The 18,082-nt window shown below is 35.1% G+C and overlaps 1 protein-coding gene across 13 annotated transcripts in view; it reads right to left on the bottom strand.

The window, feature by feature from the left end:
- Nucleotides 1–18,082, bottom strand: part of RGS7 (regulator of G protein signaling 7) — a gene marked incomplete at both ends in the record, with an annotated part of 489,391 nt that overhangs the window by 119,112 nt on the left and 352,197 nt on the right. For 9 of the 13 annotated variants that reach the window (XM_084253313.1, XM_084253315.1, XM_084253309.1 and 6 more), the window contains 2 exons: nucleotides 12,776–12,827; nucleotides 17,278–17,384. The exons of 3 other annotated variants lie outside the window; for them this stretch is intronic. In XM_084253313.1, coding sequence (XP_084109439.1) covers nucleotides 12,776–12,827; nucleotides 17,278–17,384 — 159 coding nt within the window. Of the gene's footprint in view, nucleotides 1–12,775; nucleotides 12,828–17,277; nucleotides 17,468–18,082 lie in introns of those variants that run through there. One more of the 13 variants, XM_084253312.1, reaches the window with a different exon arrangement.

The following is an 18,082-nucleotide window of genomic DNA, read 5'->3' as shown; positions in this document are numbered from 1 at the left end:
GAAGGATAGGCACTAATTCGTCTCTGAATGTTTGGTAGAATTCATTTGTAAATCCATCAGGTCCTGGGCTTTTGTTTTTGGGGAGGTTTTTGATTACCATTTCAATTTCGCTAATTGTAATTGGTCTGTTTAGGTGTTCTATTTCTTCTAGCTTTGGGTGATTGTAGAGTTGTAGGAATTTGTCCATCTCCTCTAGATTGCTGAACTTGTTTCCATATAACTGTTCATAGTAGTTACTGATTATTCTTTTGATCTGCTGTGTCCGTTGTGATTTCTCCTCTTTCATTTGTGATCCTGTTATTTGTGCTTTCTCCCTTTTTTCCTTTGTGAGCCTGGCTAGGGGTTTGTCTATTTTATTTAGCTGTTTTAAAATCACATGCCTCTCATACTATTCTGTTAGGGAATTTAGCAACAAATATTTGACTATACCTTTCTGGAACTATTTTGGAATAGGTCTTAATATCCTTTTATCAGAAATGAGTCACATCCAACCTTGCTCTAAGGAGTCCTCCTTTATTACTTTTTTTTAATCAGTTTTTTTTTAAAGATTTATTTATTTACTCACAGAAGCACAGAACAGGCAGACCGACGAAATAAACTGCTGAGGGGAGTAGCGGGCATGGCAGGAGAGGTCTGCGCTCCATGTGGGTCCCTCGCCTGGCAGCAGGAGAACCAACCGGCGCTTTAGAGGCTGCAGGCAGCCTCATAGCCTAGTGCTCAACTGCTTTGCCACCAGGGGAGGCCCTAAAGTGTCCCCCTTTAGAAATGTAATCTTTAAACATTACTGCTCATGTACCCATCTCAGAAAAAAATAGATAATTTATTTTAATATTATGGTAACATTTTACAATACAATTTAAATACATGAAAATCATGCCTCTGGAACGTTACACATATCCACATTAACAACAAAACTATCAAGCCATTTATTTTATAAGTTTTCCTCCAAAATGCATTAATTAATTTTTAGTAAGGTAACTTTGGTTTACAATAGTGTATGTGATTCAGAGATACAGATATACACTTCTTCAGATGTGTACTTCACCCTCTACCAGGGCACCCACAGTCCATCATAGTACAGTGGGCCCCTCCACCCTTATTCACCAATCTTCTCTTTCCCTGTGGCAACCACAATTTCATAGTCAGATTTCTTGGATTTGGTTTGGTTTGGTTTTATCTGTCACATTGTTTTGTTTTTCTACATTCCACATATGAGTGAAATAATCAACATTTGTCTTTCTCCTTTTGATTTATATCACTTAGTATGATTTTCTCAGTTCCATTAATGCTGTCACAAGATTTAATCTTTTTAATAACAAATAGTATTATTATGTAGTAAATATACCACATCTTCTTTACCCAGATTGTTCAATCTGTCATTGGGCACTTAGGATGTTTCTATAATTTGACCGTGGTAATAGTGCTAAAATGAATATATGAGCATGTACCTCCGTTTGAATTAGTGTTTTTGCATTATAAAGGTAGTGTTTTGGGAAAATTTCATACTGTAGTTACTTGTGTTGTGCAGAAACATTTTGGTTTGATGTATAATTAATGTATAATTGATGTATAATTGATGTATCCCCAATTATTTATTTTTTATTTTGTTTCACTGGCCCCTAGAATTGAATCCCAAAGACATCACTAAGACCAATATTGTTGAGTGTTTTACTAATGTTTGCGACATGTATATTATGATTTCAGGTGTTATACTCAAGTCTTTAATCCATTTTGAATTATTTTTGTGTATTGTATGAGATAGTCATCTAGTCATTATCTTGTATATGACTTTTCAGTTTTCCTACTGCCATTCCTTGCTCCATTATATAATCTTGGCTCCTTTTTTCATATATTAACTGTCCATATAAATGTGGGTTTATTTATGGCTTCCAATTCTATTCTTTTGTCTTGTGTGTCTATTTTTATTCCAGTACATACTGTTTTGTTATTATAGCCTTGTATTATATTTTGAAGTCTGGGGTTGTGATACCTATCTTGTACTTTTGTTTTCGTCAAAATTGCTTTGGCTATTTAGAGTCTTTTGTGGTGTCATATAAATTTCAGTATGCTGTATGTTCTAATATTTTGAAGAATACTATTGAAACTTTGATAGGACTAACATTGAATGTATACATTGTTTTGGATAAGATGGGCATTTTAATGATGTTTTTCAATTGGTGAACAGAGAATCTTTCTATTCTGATTTCTGATAGATTTCATTAAGTAGTTCACTCACCTATTTCATTTGGTTTATTCCCAAGTATGCAGAACTTTTTGATGATACTATAAATAGGATTGGTTTCTTGATTTTTAAATTCTCTTTTAATTCAGAGTTTGCATTCAAGAATGCCACTGAATTTTGTATATTGAATTTGTAACCTGCAACTTCACCATACTGATTTATTATTTCTAGTAGTCTTCTGGTGGAATCATTAAGATTTTCTATGTATATTATCATGGCATCTGCAAATAGTAATCATTTTATTTCTTCTTTTCCAATTTGGATCAATTTTTAAATCTTTCTCTTATCTAATTTTTCTAGCTAGGACTTTCAATACTTTGTTGGTTTGTAATGGGGAGAATGTACATCCTTGTCTTGAACATGTTTTAAGAAGAAAATCTTTCAGTTTCTCAATATTAAGTATAATGCTAGATTATACTTAATAGTGTTATGGCTTTTATTATGCTTAAGTTTCTTCTATTCCCATTTTAAAAAGTGTTTTTATTCCTAAATTGATGATGAATCTTGACAATCTTTTTGAATCTCTTATTATCATAAAATTTTTGCCTTTCCTTTTGTTGATAAGGTAAATTCTGTTTATTAATTTGCATATATTGAACTAACTTTTATTCCTGGAATATACTCTACTTTATCATTATCCTTTTTAATACTGTTGAATTTGATTTGCTAACATTTTATCAGAAATTTTGCACCTGTGTTCATCAGGTTTATTGGTCTGGGGTTTTCTTTTATTGTTATGTTTTTGATATTATTGCTTTTGATATTAGAGTAATGTTGTCCTCACAAAATACATGTGGTAGTATTCTCACTTCCTCATTTTTGGGGATGATTTTGAGAAAGGTTGATATTTACTCATTATTGATAGCTTCTGGTCCTGAGATTTTTGTTTTTTTTTTATTGAGAGACTTGATTAGTTTTTCAATTTCCTTCCATGTAATTCATCCTCTCAAGTTTTCTGTTTCTTATCAATGCAGTCTTCAGAGGTTATATTCTTTGAATAATTTGACTGTTTCTCCTAAGTTTTTCAATGTATGGTTATGGAGCTGTTCATAGTATTCTCTTATATTCTTCTCTTTTTCTGAGATCTGTTGTAAATTATCCTCTTTCATTTCTGATTCTACAATTTATATTCTTCTCCCTTTTTTTTCCTCTGTGAGCCTAGCTGAATTTTGTATATTTTGTTGATTTTTTTTTCAAAAAAAACTTGTGGTTGCACTGCTCTTTTAAAACTGCTTTTTGATTTATATTTCATTTTTTTCTGCTCTAATTTTAGTCCCTGCAATTGGATTTGTCCTCTTCTTTTTTCCTGCATTTTTAAAAGATATCAGGTTCGATTATTTATATGCACTATTTCTTGTTTCTGATATGTGCGTGTATTGTGCGTGTATTGCTGTAAACTTCTCTCTTAATGTTGCTATTGTGCTATCTCATAGGCTTTGGTAGTTCATGCCTACATTTTTATTTTTCTTCATGGCATTTGGTCCAGTACACTGCCCTTATTCTTTTCACTGAAGACAGAGCCTAAAGCACCTCAGCTCCCCTAAGTCACACACATTTCCCCTAAGTCAAGTCGTGTGCCTCTATGCCGTTTAGCTCTCCCTTCACTAGGGTCATTGGCTGAGTGTGTACCACTACCCCTGCCCTAAAGGACAGCTTCAGAGTCAAACCACTCTTTAAAGTGTATGAAAGGGGCTCTAAATACCAAAGAAAATACATGAACATGTTTCTCTGTGAGATAAATTTGCATTATATATATTTATATGTATATATACATATATGTGTGTGTATAACAGAATCATAACAGAATCAACTAATACACAATATTTACCACCCAAGTTGTATAGGTCTTGTCCCTAACTTTCTAGGCTGAGAATTTTTCTGTTTAAAAAAAAAACAACAACAAAAAAAACAGGCCTTCCCGGTGGCGCAGCAGTTGAGCGCCGCTGGGCTGTGAAGCTGCCTGCAGCCCTGCAGCACCTGTTTGATGCCCTGCTGCCAGCGAGGGTCCCACATGGCGCACAGACCTCTTACGCCACCCGCTGCTCCCTGCAGCAGTGTATTTTGTCAGTCTGCCTGTTCTGCTCCCCGCTCTGGCTCTGGTGAATTCTCTCACCCTCCCATGCTTCTGACTGTACCCAGTGCTTGTATAAATAAATTAATTAATTAATTAAAAAAAAAACAACCTAAATGTAGTCATGTCCTTTAATAAGTAGATGATAAACAAACATGTCTTGGTTATCATGAAAAATGACTTTTCATAAAAACTATTGATAACTTGTAAAATGCATATTTATTAGCATTTATTTAAATTATAAATGGTATTGTAAATGGCCTATTTTATTATGTTTAATCATCCCTTTCATTCTGTGATCTTTAAAAAAATCTTCACAAGTAGTCAGAATAATTGCCATTTTTATCACAATCACCATGTTAAGCTATTTTTCCTTAGTAAAACTTTAAGTGAACTAAATATATCAATACTTCCTGCAGTTATTATGCCTAAATATAATGGAGTTTTACATGTAACTTGACACCATCAAAGCCTTCTATTTCCTTTCCACTCTATAACGACCAAGTAAAAGTTCTTCATTAAAAAAAAAAAAAAAAAAAAACAGAAAAAAAAAAAACAGGGCCTCCCTGGTGGTGCAAGGGGTTAAGATGTAACCTATGAAGCTATCTGCAGCCACTGCAGCATGAGTTCGGTCCCTGGCCAGGGAGCTACCCACACACCAGACCTCTCCTGGCTCACCCACTGCTCCCCACAGCAGTGTATTTCAGTCAATCTGCCTATTCTGTTCCCCAATCTGTCTCTGGTGAATATGCTCAACCCCACACCTCTGGCCTGAACCCCAGTTCTTGTACCCATAAATAAATAAATCTTTTAAAAAAATGCCCTTCCTAATCCAGGTCCCCAAATAAATTCTCAATTCTTCCTTACCAATGAATGACCACAGTTTCAATTTTTCTAAGTGCCTGTTATCCCTTGAAGAATGATACCTGATCATGTGATTTAACCAACTCACATTGATGGTAGAAAGTGCACCTGGTTTAAGGAACTGTGATTGGGAGAGACTGCTAATAAAACAGCTCTAAATCAATGATTCTTAAAGCAAGGTCTGTGTTGCTCTTAGGCTTCTACTGAAGAGTGGCCAAATGACTCAATACTCTATTATCTCCTTCAATGTACATGGAAAAATGGCCAATAGAAAGGTTGCTTTAAAATTTGGAATGAATAAGGTGAAACTTGTCTGCTGATAAAACTTACTGAAAGCTCTAATTCATACTTTGGTAGGAAGCCTGACTGTCACATGACACTTGGCAATGTTACAGTGTTGCAACTTGGCAATGTGGCCAAGCATTGACTACAACTATTCATGGACAATTTGGCTTCTGGTCATTTCATAAGAGGAAAATTATTATTATTATTATTATTATTATTATTATTATTATTATTACAGCATCATGAATTGGTCATGATTACCAATGACTGATGTTAATGACTTTAAACTGAATATTAATACTTATTGCATATCATCATTGTCATTGGAAATTACTTGGTTATTCTCACAGTGTGTCATGATTCATATTTGCATTAATGACATCTCTAACTTTCAATTCCTACTTCCTAATAAAACAACATGCATAAATTATAGTTCACATATGTTATCCATGATTTTTTCCTGAAACAGAAATATTTCTGTTCTACAATTTTGTCTAGATTGCTCCACTATAATATTATCAAAAACCAATAGTAGTTATTTTTAGGTAACTTTTCTACTTAAAACTTACTTAGTATAATGTAATGGAACCATAGTTTTTATGGCTTAATGTCAATATCAGCATTTTTGAAGTTCAAATTTAAACATGCATGGATGGTGGGCCTCCCTGGTGTCACAGGCGGTTGAGCACTACACTGTGAAGCTGTTTGCAGCCTCTGCAGCACGAGTGCAATCCCCGGCCAGTCAAGAAGCTACCCACATGGAGCAGCACACCTCTCTGTCTCTCCCGCTGCTCCCCTCAGCAGTGTATTTCAGTCAATTTCCTGTTCTGTTCCTCGCTCTGTCTCTGGTGAATCCTCTCACCACTGTACCTCTGGCCTGTACCCCAGTTCTTAAATGCATAAAAAATAAATATTTTAAAAATAAAATAAACAAGCCACTTACTAAGTTAAAATTATTGATAGAAACAAGTTTGGATGCTAGTAGAGTAAAATAAACCATTCTTTGTATCTGCTTTATGTAATAAACTACTATGTACTCAGGTTGTTTTAGAAAAGATAGTTTAAGTTAATCATAGTGGTTTAAGTGTCATATTCCACTTAATTACAGCATCACAATTTTCTTTACAAGCACATTTGATAATAGTGCTCTTTAAATAAATGGTAGCAGATAATTCAAAGTTGAATAATTCAGGTAATTGCTAGGATTTGTTCCTTAAAACAAGAATCATAGAAAATGAAGCACCATAACCCACAGGATGTTACCATATCTGAGATCATTATCAATTCACACCCCAAACCAGAGAGACCCTGTAAATGCCAACCCAGACGAGTGAGACACCAGACAACGGCAAGACCCAGCTAGTATCTGCCTGGAACTTGCAGAGACCGCACCTTCTCTTGCAAGATCCCAACAGCACCCACTCAAACTACAGAGGACTTGCAACTTCCAGTGAGACCCCCACAAATATCTGTTCAAAAAGGGTGATGTCTCATAACTTCCTACAAGACATTGCCAGCACCTGCCTGAATCAACAGAAACCTTGTGAAATCACATAAGATCCCTCCTAGCACCCATACTGACTGGTGAGACCCTGGACCCATGTCAGGGCATAAGCCAGAGGATATATGACCTCCTGTGAGACCCTGCTAGCTGCTTTCCTGCTATTTCACCATATGCCCAGACATGCAACAGGGGGTAGGGGAGATGAGTGCCAGAAAGCCCAATTTCCAGCCTAGAGACCCCACCCAAGACTGCCACCATACTGCATGCCAGGATCTACTCTGAAGAAGGACCCAGTTACTGTACCCACATCTGGTAAATGCCTAGAATAGTAGGTTAGGAAGAAACAAATGCAATAGAAGCAGCATCTACACTGAGGCAAACCCTAAAGCAAATAATGGGAGGAAAGAAAAATACAAATGGCCAAGCAAGTCCTCACAGGGACAATACACCACAAAAAGAAAATCTATCTCCAGAATCCAACAACACAGATGTGGAAGAGTTTTTATTCTTATCATATAAGAAAATTCAAAATTACCAAAATCAAAAAAATCAAAAAATTAGTACAAAACAAAGAAAAGACAGAGAAACTGGTCAAATATATATAAGAAAATATAGAAAAGGAAAAGGAAGCTATGAGTAAAACAAAGAAAAGAAGATCCAGAAATTTTAAATAAAAAAATTACAGAACTGCAAGACAGAGCAGAAGGTAAACAATTCTGGAAAAAGTCATGAAAATAGAATAGACCAAATAGAACAATGACTTTGTAATCTTGAAGATGCAGATACAAAATTTAAAAAAAAAAAAATAGGGCCTCCCTGGTGGCGCAAGGGGTTGGGCGCCATGCTGTGAAGCGGTCCACAGCCTCTGCAGCGTGGGTTCGATCCCTGGCCGGCCGGGGAGCAGCCCACATGACACAGCAGACCTCTCCTGCCTCGTCCGCTGCTCCCCTAAGCAGTGTGTTTCAGTCAATCTGCCTGTTCTGTTCCCTGCTCTGTCTCTGGTGAATCCTCTCACCCCCAATATCTCTGGCCTATGCCCCAGCTCTTGTGTGCATTGATAGATAAATCTTAAAAAAAAAAAAAAAAAAAAAAAAAAAAACTTTAAAAATAAAATAAAATAAAAAAGAAAGAGAAATACAAATTTAAAAAGAATGAAAAAACACTGAGAATTACCCATACCATGGGGAAAGGAAATACAAGTGTCACAGAAATCATAGTAGAAGAAGAGAGAGAAGGAAGCTGAAAAGCTATTTTGGAAAATTATTGCAGAAAACATCCCAAATTTGAAAAGTAAATAAATATAGAAATACTAGAAGCTAAGAGGAAACCAAACTAACTAAATAAAAGAAAATGTACAGTAAGACACATAGTAGTCAAGCTTCAAAAAATCAAAACAAAGAAAAAAAATGATAAGCTGACAAAGGGGAAGAAACAAATAACCAATAAAGGAGCACTGATTGGGCTAACACAAACTTCTATGAAGAAACACTATAGACAAGAGGATGGAGTGGCATATTCAAAGTACTTAAAGAAAAAAATTCCACCCAATAATACTTTATCTTGCGATGTTCTCCTTCCTATATGAAGGAGAAATAAGGACCTTGTCAGAAAGAAAAATATTGAAATTTCAAATCACAACACCACCCCTCCAAGAAATAATAAAAGAAGCTTCAAGATTTGAACTAAAGAAAAGAATGAACATAAACAACTGAACAAAGAATTGAAAAGAACCATAAAAATATGAATAAAATGGTAGTAACGTACTTTCACATATCAATAATCACTCTGAATATCAAGGGACTGAACTCATCAATAAAAATACACAGAGCATCAAGTTGAAAAGGAAACGGAATCCAACATTCTCTACCTCCCAGAAAAGCACCTACATTCCAAAGACAAACAGAGACTTAAAATAAAATTTGGGACATGATTCCACAAGCAAATGATACCAAAAGGAAGGCAGGGACAGCCATACTTATATCAGATAAAATAAACTTCCAGCTAAAAAAAGTGACAAGAGACAGGAAGAGACACTATGTCATGATCAAGGAAACAATACATCAGGAAGATATAACACTCATCAAAATAACTCACCAAAGGAAGGAGTACCAAAATATATTAACCAATTACTTTTGAATCTGAAAATAAACATTGGGGAACATACAGATGTGGTAAGAGATTTCATTACCCCACTCTCAGTAACGGACAGATCAACAAGACAGAAAGTAAAAAGGGGGCACAATTGCCAGAAACAAAGATCTAGATCATATGGGTGCTAACAAGTATTTATATGGCACTGTACACCCCAAGAAAACAAATACATATTTTTCTCATGCACATGGATCATTCTCCAGGATGGACCATATATTGGGTCACGAGACAAATACTAACAAATGCATGAGGATTGAAATCATTCCAAGTATCTTCTTGGACTGTAAAGGTATCAAACTAGAAATCAACTACAAAACGAAGATAAGTAGGGCCTCCCTGGTGGCACAGCAGGTTGAACGCTGCTGTGAAGCTGTCTGCAGCTTCTGTAGTGTGGGTTTGATTCCTAGTTGGCCAGGGAGAAACCCACATTGCGCGGCAGACCTCTCCTGCCTCACCCACTGCTCCCCTCAGCGGTGTCTTTGTCTGCCTGTTCTGTTCTCTGGTCTGTCTTTGGAGAATTCTCTCACCCTCAGGGGCCTCTGACCCATACCCCGGTTCTTGCATAAATAAATAAATCTTTTAAAAAAATAGAGGGAGAGTTCTTAAAAATCCATAGGAGGGTCTCCCTGGTGGCGCAGTGGTTGAGCACCGTGCTGCGAAGCTGTCCGCTGCCTCTGCAGCACCGGTTCGATTCCCTGCCGGCCAGGGAGAACCCCACATGGAGCAGCAGACCTCTCCTGTCGTGCCCACTGCGCCCCTCAGCAGTGTCTTTGGTCCATCTGCCTGTTCTGCTCCCTGCTCTGGCTCTGGTGAATTCTCTCCCCTCCCGTGCTTCTGACCTATACCCCAGCTCTTGTATAAACAAACAAACAAACAAACAAATTAATTAATACATCTTAAAAAAAAAAATCCATGGGAGGACCTCCCTGGTGGTGCAGAGTGTCAAGTCCCAGCACTATCATGTCATCTGCAGCCACTGCAGCACGAGTTCAAACCCTAGCCAGGGAGCTGACCCACATGGCACAGCAGACCTCTCCTGACTCGCCTGCTTCTCTCTTCAGCAGTGTATTTCAGTCAAGCCCCCTGTTCTGTTTCTCATTCTGTCTCTGGTGAATCCTCTCACCCCCCACACCTCTGGCCTGTACCTCAGCTCTTGTATGCATAAATAAATAAATCTTAATAAAAGTGAGCAGACCAAGGTTCAGAGATATTCTCTGACTCACACAAAGTCACACAGTCATATGTGATTGTGATAGTATTTGAGATTAGGTCTGTGAGTCTCCGACACCTAGATCTTTCAGTGACTTTCCAAAAAAGCCATTCATGAATTTAATGTTAGAAGTATTGGTCCCATACAAAAAATTGTTATTTTTTTCCTCAATGACAAAGCAATAAAATGAAGTATGTGTTCATCTAGACTGTTGGTTATCAGTAACATAAATAGAAGTCTGACAAGATGGTAGAAGAGTAAAGATGCAATGCTTGCTTTCTCCATAGCCTCACAGCTAGATTGCAATAGAAAAAAGTCAAAAATCTCTGAAGGAAAAAACAGGCTACCCTAGTACATATAGGAACAATGATTTGGTGAAAGAGGTAGCAAATCTTTAAACGAACGGTGTTTATAGTGATACTGGGGCAGTGCAACCCAGAGTAGGGAAAGTAGACTATTGTGCAGAATCCACTACAGTTGCTTTTTGAGAGAAAAATGCTAGTATCAGTTCTCTTGAGACCCAACACTGCACTAGATTGGGGTGGGGGTTGAGACCCAACACTGCACTAGTATACCCACACTGTTGGAAAGCTATAAGAGCCTGGTTTCAGATTGAGGTGTACTGATTTGAGACTGAAAGCCTTAATATAGTACAGATGGAGTCAGAATTGGAAGGTAGAAAGAGGCCTTATCACCCATGTCCCCTCATAGAAGAGGCTACTTATTACTTAAGGCTGAGGCTGGGATATTAAAAATAACTGCACTCCCAACTGGCATAAAATCAAAACAATAAAGAAGACTGTTAATAATAGATGCTAACATCCCAAGAAAAGGTTCTGTCCTAGAAAAATCAAAACAAAGCAAAACAAAACAAAACAAAACAAAAAAAAAGAGAAGAACTGCGAGACTGTGACCCCATATCAACTACAATTAATATCCAGCATTGCACCTAGTGTTCAAAAATAGTCTAGAGATGGAAGCTGCCCAAAGACATAACAGGCACTAAGACCAATGAGCTGTCCTATAGGAGGGAATCACTGTGAATCCCCACTATACAACTCTAGTACCCACAGAACAGTAGGAATCTTGAATCCCTCATACTCATTGGTGGTGATTCTTTGCTGACTTATTGACCCAGTCATCTCCTGCTACCAGTTATCTGATTACAACATCAGGTGAAAAAGTAACAGTCTGAAAGTCTGTCCCTCTTTTTTTTTTTTTTTTTAAGATTTTTGTTTATTCATGCGTGCAAGAACCAGGTACAGGCCAGATGTGCTGGAGGGCGAGAGGATTCATCAGAGATAGAGTGGGGAACAGAACAGGCAGACTGACTGACATACACTGCTGAGGGGAGCAGTGGGCGAGACAGGAGAGGTCTGCTGTGCCATGTGGGTATCTCCGTGTCTGGCCGGGATCAAACCTGCACTGCAGAGGCTGTGGACAGCCTCAGAGCACTGTGCTCAACTGCCTGCGCCACCAGGGAGGTCCAAGGCTGTCCCTCTTATAACCCATAAAAACTGAAAATGAGGGGCCTCCTTGGTGGACTAGGGTTGAATCTCAGCACTTCCACTGTGATGGTCTGAGTTTGATCTCCAGAAAAGCAGCTAATGTATATATGGCACAGCAGACCTCTCCTGTCTTGCCCACTGGTCCCCTTAGCAGCGTATTTCAGTAAAGCTCCCTGTTCTGCTCCCCAGTCTGTCTCTGGTGATTCCGCTCACCCCCCATTCTCCCCCCACCTCTGATCTGCACCCCAGTTCTATTAAGCAAAAAAAAAAATAGTAAAGATGAGGCAGAGATCAAACTTTCCAATGGGTCACACAACTAGCTTAACATAAACCAATATCAACAGAACCCTCAAAAAAAATTAATAGCTATAATACATATGGCAATGAAAATGGAATTTTAATATTAAATTATAATATTAAAATACAAAACAAAAAATAGCATTCATTATTTAGATGGCTTTATTCTATTTTTGTTGATTGTCTAGTTTTGCTTGCCCTTTCAGTCTCTTTCCACCCAATTTCAGTAAATCGGCTTTCAAATAGTGGACAGAGAGATTTCTGATTATTTACTGGTATTAAGTATCAATGTTATATCCCTTATCTAATCAAAAATGAGGTAAAACCTCACCATATAATTTGAGCAAGTTAAAAAAAAAAGATAGGGACATCGAGAAGACACATCTCAGTTTCTACACAAATCACGTCCTACATGGCAGAGCTTAGCACATAGGTTTTACTCAATAATCATTAGTCCTTACAGTTATTAATTATTAATATTATAATTATTATTATAATTATCAATATTATTATTTCCAGACCAGAACAGGATTAAAGGGGAGGTTGGAGTCAAGGAAACTGATCAAAACATTGTCACATTTGTGCCTTGGTTTCCCCTACTGAATAATAAAAATAAAAGCAGACAATGAGATATTGCACTGACCATAGTCTGTGTTTTCCGGCTCCCAACAATTTGATGGCCAAAAATAGGGTGTCTGGAATGAAAAAAGTGGAATCCAGATTAGACATAAAGATTTACTAGTTTCTGACATCTGACTTCTTTTGTAATTATCTAGAATATTTTTAAATATATGATTTGTAATTCAAAAAATATGCTCAACGAGGCATTGTAAGGAATTTCTTCTACATTTACTTTGCTGAACAATTAATTCTTCAGTCTCCAAATATGTGCAGCACCAGCAGGTATTTGAAATGTACATTTACTGCTATTTTATGTCATAAAGTTAAATGATTCCAGTAGCATTATTCAAACAATAAGTGTTGATTAACAAAGACTGAAAGCAAAGTATTACATTCAATAAGGCTGAGGATGGAATATGTTTAAATATAACAATTTTTACTATGATTCCTTCATCTCAATATTGCCATCAGTAGATTAAAAAAACTTAGCCATCAAAATCTTTCCCTATGATGTTTCTCTCAACTAAATTAAAACAACTTAAAAAAATATTTATCCATAATGCACACTGTCCTAAATTTTTAAACTGCACAACCAGCAACTGTGTTTTTAAACTCATGACTTAGTCAATTGATCTGAAATTCTAGAAAGTGGTTAACAAAACTACAATGTCTGACAAGGAAGCTTTTATTGTTATCATCAACATTTTATATTTTCCATAAGACCTTATCTAGCCCTGATACCTGAATATCCTTGACTCCAGCCCATGAGGAAACTCCATGACCACCTGTTCATCAAACTGTTACCTCAGGCAATGATGGCTCCTAGACTGATTGGAACAGTGATTGCAGACATCAGTCTTGTGGATTCAGTTATATTTAACTTAATTTAATTGTCTACCATATTAACTACTGACATGCAACAAGCATATTTGGGGCAATCTCTAGTTACCTTTTTGATAACTTACCTGCTAGAAGAGGGATTATCAAGGAAAACAAAATCATGTAAGGAAGAATTGCTTGAATCTTTGGGGGACAACTTTTCTAAACTGTTCAAAACCCTCAGTGGTTTTTTGATTGACCCTCTATACTTTCTTGGGAATTGCTGTAGTATAATAAAAAAAAGGCTACAAACACAGGTGAACAAATTAAGTGTAGAAATTAAATGAAAGTTAAATGAAATACTAGACAAAAGGGGATATGAGACTTGATAAGTTCCTCCCTTTTGAATGCCTCATTTGAATGCCACTTGACTTTTTTGGAAGACAAAGTTTTGAGGGTTTTATTTCTTAGAAATAAAATGGGTTAGGATTCAAGTACAGGTGGGAAAGAATAGTTAAAATCTTGCTTGCACATGGACTACTAGTTTTTGAAATGCTCCTCACAGAGTGCATTGTTCCCTTTAGGTTACTTCTTATTTTGGAGTGTGCGTGTCTGTGTGTGTACCTATGCATTTGCACGTGTATCTATTTAGTTCATTTTAAACTTGTCCATTCTAGTCAGGCTGGTCTGACACATACTGTTTTTGTTTTTTTTGTTTTTTTGTTTTTTGCCTTGGAATCATAAGGAATAGTCTCAGCTATATTCTTACCATTTTTCCTTATCTTTATGTCACTTATTTTAGTGAGAATTTTCTAACTGTAAAAAAAAAAAAATGAAGCTATTTCAGCCTGTGGTATTATGTGGAAATTTCATAAAACCAACATCCTTCACCAATATTGCAAGAATTTTTTCTAGGAAAAATATTTTGATTTATAATTAAAGACAACAAAAAGAATAACAAACATTTATCATTTCTTGGAATTAACAAATCAACATTTACAGTTTAATTGGACTTTTAGGATATTTTAATCTAAAAGGCATTCTCTCCTTTTTATTGTTGGCTTCTTTACCTATGATAAGACTTATAAAAATAGTCCAATCATTGCTCAATATTCTTTGTGATTTTGTGATGAAAGTCAGGAAAGGGACCTGGAGAATCATGTCATATCTCAATCCTCTAAGAGAGGCCAATTAGACAATTTAGAGTTTGCTGTAAATACAGATAGTATGATTAAAGTGGACCAAACAACTGAGACAAAGGTATATGCTGTTACATGCCAATTAAATGAAATTGAGTTTAATTTGTTGGTAAATTTAATTTGTTGGTAAATTAATTTGTGGTAAATTCATGCTTTCACATTTTTTCAAATCCTCATGAGACTTAGAATCCCTATTATTTACTGGTGGAATTTTAAATATGAACCTTCAGTTTTCTGACTTTAATTCATGATTTTAAAAATCCTTCTAAGGAATTACATTTCACGTCACTGTAACAAACTATGTTGTTTGGAACCAACAGAGAAATGGAAGTAATGCCTTAAACCACAATGTGTTTTTTACTAGTAGAGCTGTTCAGATACAGACTGAGTAATGTCTTTGTATGTTATGTCAGAAAATCAATTATGCCAGAATTTTCTGGACTTTCATTGTTTGTTTTTTAAATCTTGGTTTTAAGAGACTATGATTACTAGTTACAAATACATAATATTTGTAACTCAAATTCAAATACATAATATTTGTAATTCATATATGAGTGGGTCATTAAAATAGTTAAATAATTAATATACGACTTTGCTAATATAATTTAAAAGTTTATCATCAATCTAGGTACACTGAACTTGATTATCTAGTAGTGATATAATTCATTTTATCATTTGTTTCTAACACTCTTAAAATATAGTTTTTTTTCCTATAATATACAGTGGTCCACTCCCATTTTTGCTCATTTTTGACCGTGAGCATGACTAACATATTTAAGACACTTCTAACTACTAATTTCAGTTTGGAAACAACAAGAGTGGAATTAAAGTTTGCAACTTACGCTGTTTCAAACCATTATCACTAAAATTGGAAAATGTATGGGATAGCTTGTTTTGAGAAAAAAACTATATTAGATGATTTCTGAAAGACAAACCGTATTTAATACTTCCTTAATAGGTGTTAACTTTTATATATTGATTTTACTTGCAATATTATGAAAATTGTAAAATTAAAATAACACCTTTATATTCAGATTTTGAAAATTGTATTAGTCACAAAATTATAATTTCTACATAAAATCTAAAACAACATAATTGCATAAAAGATGTAATCTGCAATAGAAAAGAAATTCTTTTAAAAATCAGAAGGTGTTAGTAACACATAAACCATTTGTTTGATAATCACTAATAATTTTTACTTATTAAAATGTTAACTTTAGGACCACGAGTTACTCAAATTTAATAATAAACTAAGTTGTTTTAAGGTGCCATTATGTTTAGCCATATAAAACGATAAAACTATATTATTTTTAATTATTTTAAGTAATTTAACTAATTAAAAAAATGATTGAATACTTAGGTTAGTTTCACAGTTTCTCCTAGCTATTCAGTGCAAACAGTCCTATGATTCCTTACTTTGGATAAAAGGATACCAAGGAAAGGATAGGAATAATGTTCTAGGAGAATGATGATTTTTGATAAAAGTTATTTTAAAAACTATTAACTCTTTAAATAATTATTTAAAAATAATTATTGAGTTAATAATACTTACAAAACTTTATATAATCTAGAGGTATAGGATCACATCCTACACCATACCCACCACCTTATTCTCACTTCTTTGGCACCCAAAGTATATTCAGTCATTTATTTAGACATGAAGAACTAATAATATTTAGAACAGTGAGAAGAGTGCCTCAGTGTCTGAAAGTTGGACAATGGAGAGGAGCCTCCAAAAATACCTGCAAAAATTAAGCTAGAGTTTGAGCTCTGGCATTGTAAATGCCTTAATCTACTGCTCAGTTACTAATGAACCATAATGTTCGATGAAATGTAGGATACACATAAGGTAGATAATTGTTAATTCAAATGTCAATTTCATGTACAATGACTGAAATTAGAGTCAACATAATTTCCTGAAATAATAGCTTCTGTGTCTTTTGAAATTGACTTAGAATGTCTCTTGTCAATTTGAAATTAATCTCTGGTGTCTTTCTGCTCAGAGAGTATACAAAATGCTAAGTATCATGACTGTCTGATGTATGGACTTCTGGAAGGCTTTCAGATACCAACCTGTAGAGAGTGTTTGTAATTAGCTAAATTCTATCCTGTAGTTTTAAGCATTCCCAAGTGAGTCTGTTTGCCTGGAGATGGTTCTAAATCACAGGTAGTGTCCAGAGTATAGCAAATTTAGTTACATCTCTCAATTTCCTTTTAATTAGTTAAATGTAATTTATAATTTTTCCATTTTCCTCAATTCTATCCAGTCATTTAATGGACTTATTTAACTAGAATCATCACACAATTTAGTTTTCACAAATTATCTTAACTGAATACACTTAAGACTACAATTTTAAGAAATTATGTAATTTAACATTACTGAGTTTCTAACTATCTTATGTCAAAATAAAATGAGTCATAATTTTCAAAATTTCAGTAAAACACAATTATCAAATAAAATTCAAACCTCTGTTTAGTCATTAAAGAACAGCTTCATTAAACTTACTTGAAACCTGTAAAAGGTGCCATCATCCTTGAGTGTGAGTACGTGATCTGAGATTGGAAAGAAGTAGCCATGGGCAGCCATTAATGTTCCCAAATGGAGAGCCTCCACTGTTTCATTAAAAAAAAATAAAAATAAAAAACAAAAATAAATGTAAAAGCTTTATAAGATGTTGATTTACAAGAGTGAAAGATTTTTTGTTTTTCCCCTTGGAGCACATTCTTGTATTTGTATTTTCAGGATTCAGAAAAGCTGGTTGTGTAGTGTTTTGTTCTTCTTTCAGCTCTTTCATACAAGATATACTAAGATCACTCCATTCATGCAGTGACTGTGCAATGACCACTCACTCTCGGATGACAAGTCCAAGTTATGGAACATTGAAATTGGAAGGTTGTTCTGAAATCATAGAATCTGGGTCCTTCATTTTATAGATGGGACACATTTCATTAAATGTTAGTGTTTTTTCCACAAACCTACTTGACATATCAGTAGAACTTTAAACTCTTGAAAGTATTCCCACTTAATATAGTGTGCTCTAATACTATATTGATAACTGGAGATATAAATAGATCTGTAATCTTAGAGTAAAATAATCATTATATCTACTTGTCTAAGAAACAGAAATCTGTAAATAAATTACACATAACAATATGCACATAAGTAAATCTTTTTATATTTTATATGTGATTATGTTAAACTAAAAATTGTGCATATTCCCATGTTTTCTAGAATTTATGTTATCAATTCATGTAATCTCTGTAAATATTTTAATTGGTATCTTCATGTCATCTCTGTACAAATGTAATTG

This window comes from Talpa europaea (assembly GCF_964194135.1).
Source record: "Talpa europaea genome assembly, chromosome: 14".
Taxonomy (NCBI): domain Eukaryota; kingdom Metazoa; phylum Chordata; class Mammalia; order Eulipotyphla; family Talpidae; genus Talpa; species Talpa europaea.
This window is presented reverse-complemented; position numbering and strand designations above follow the sequence as displayed.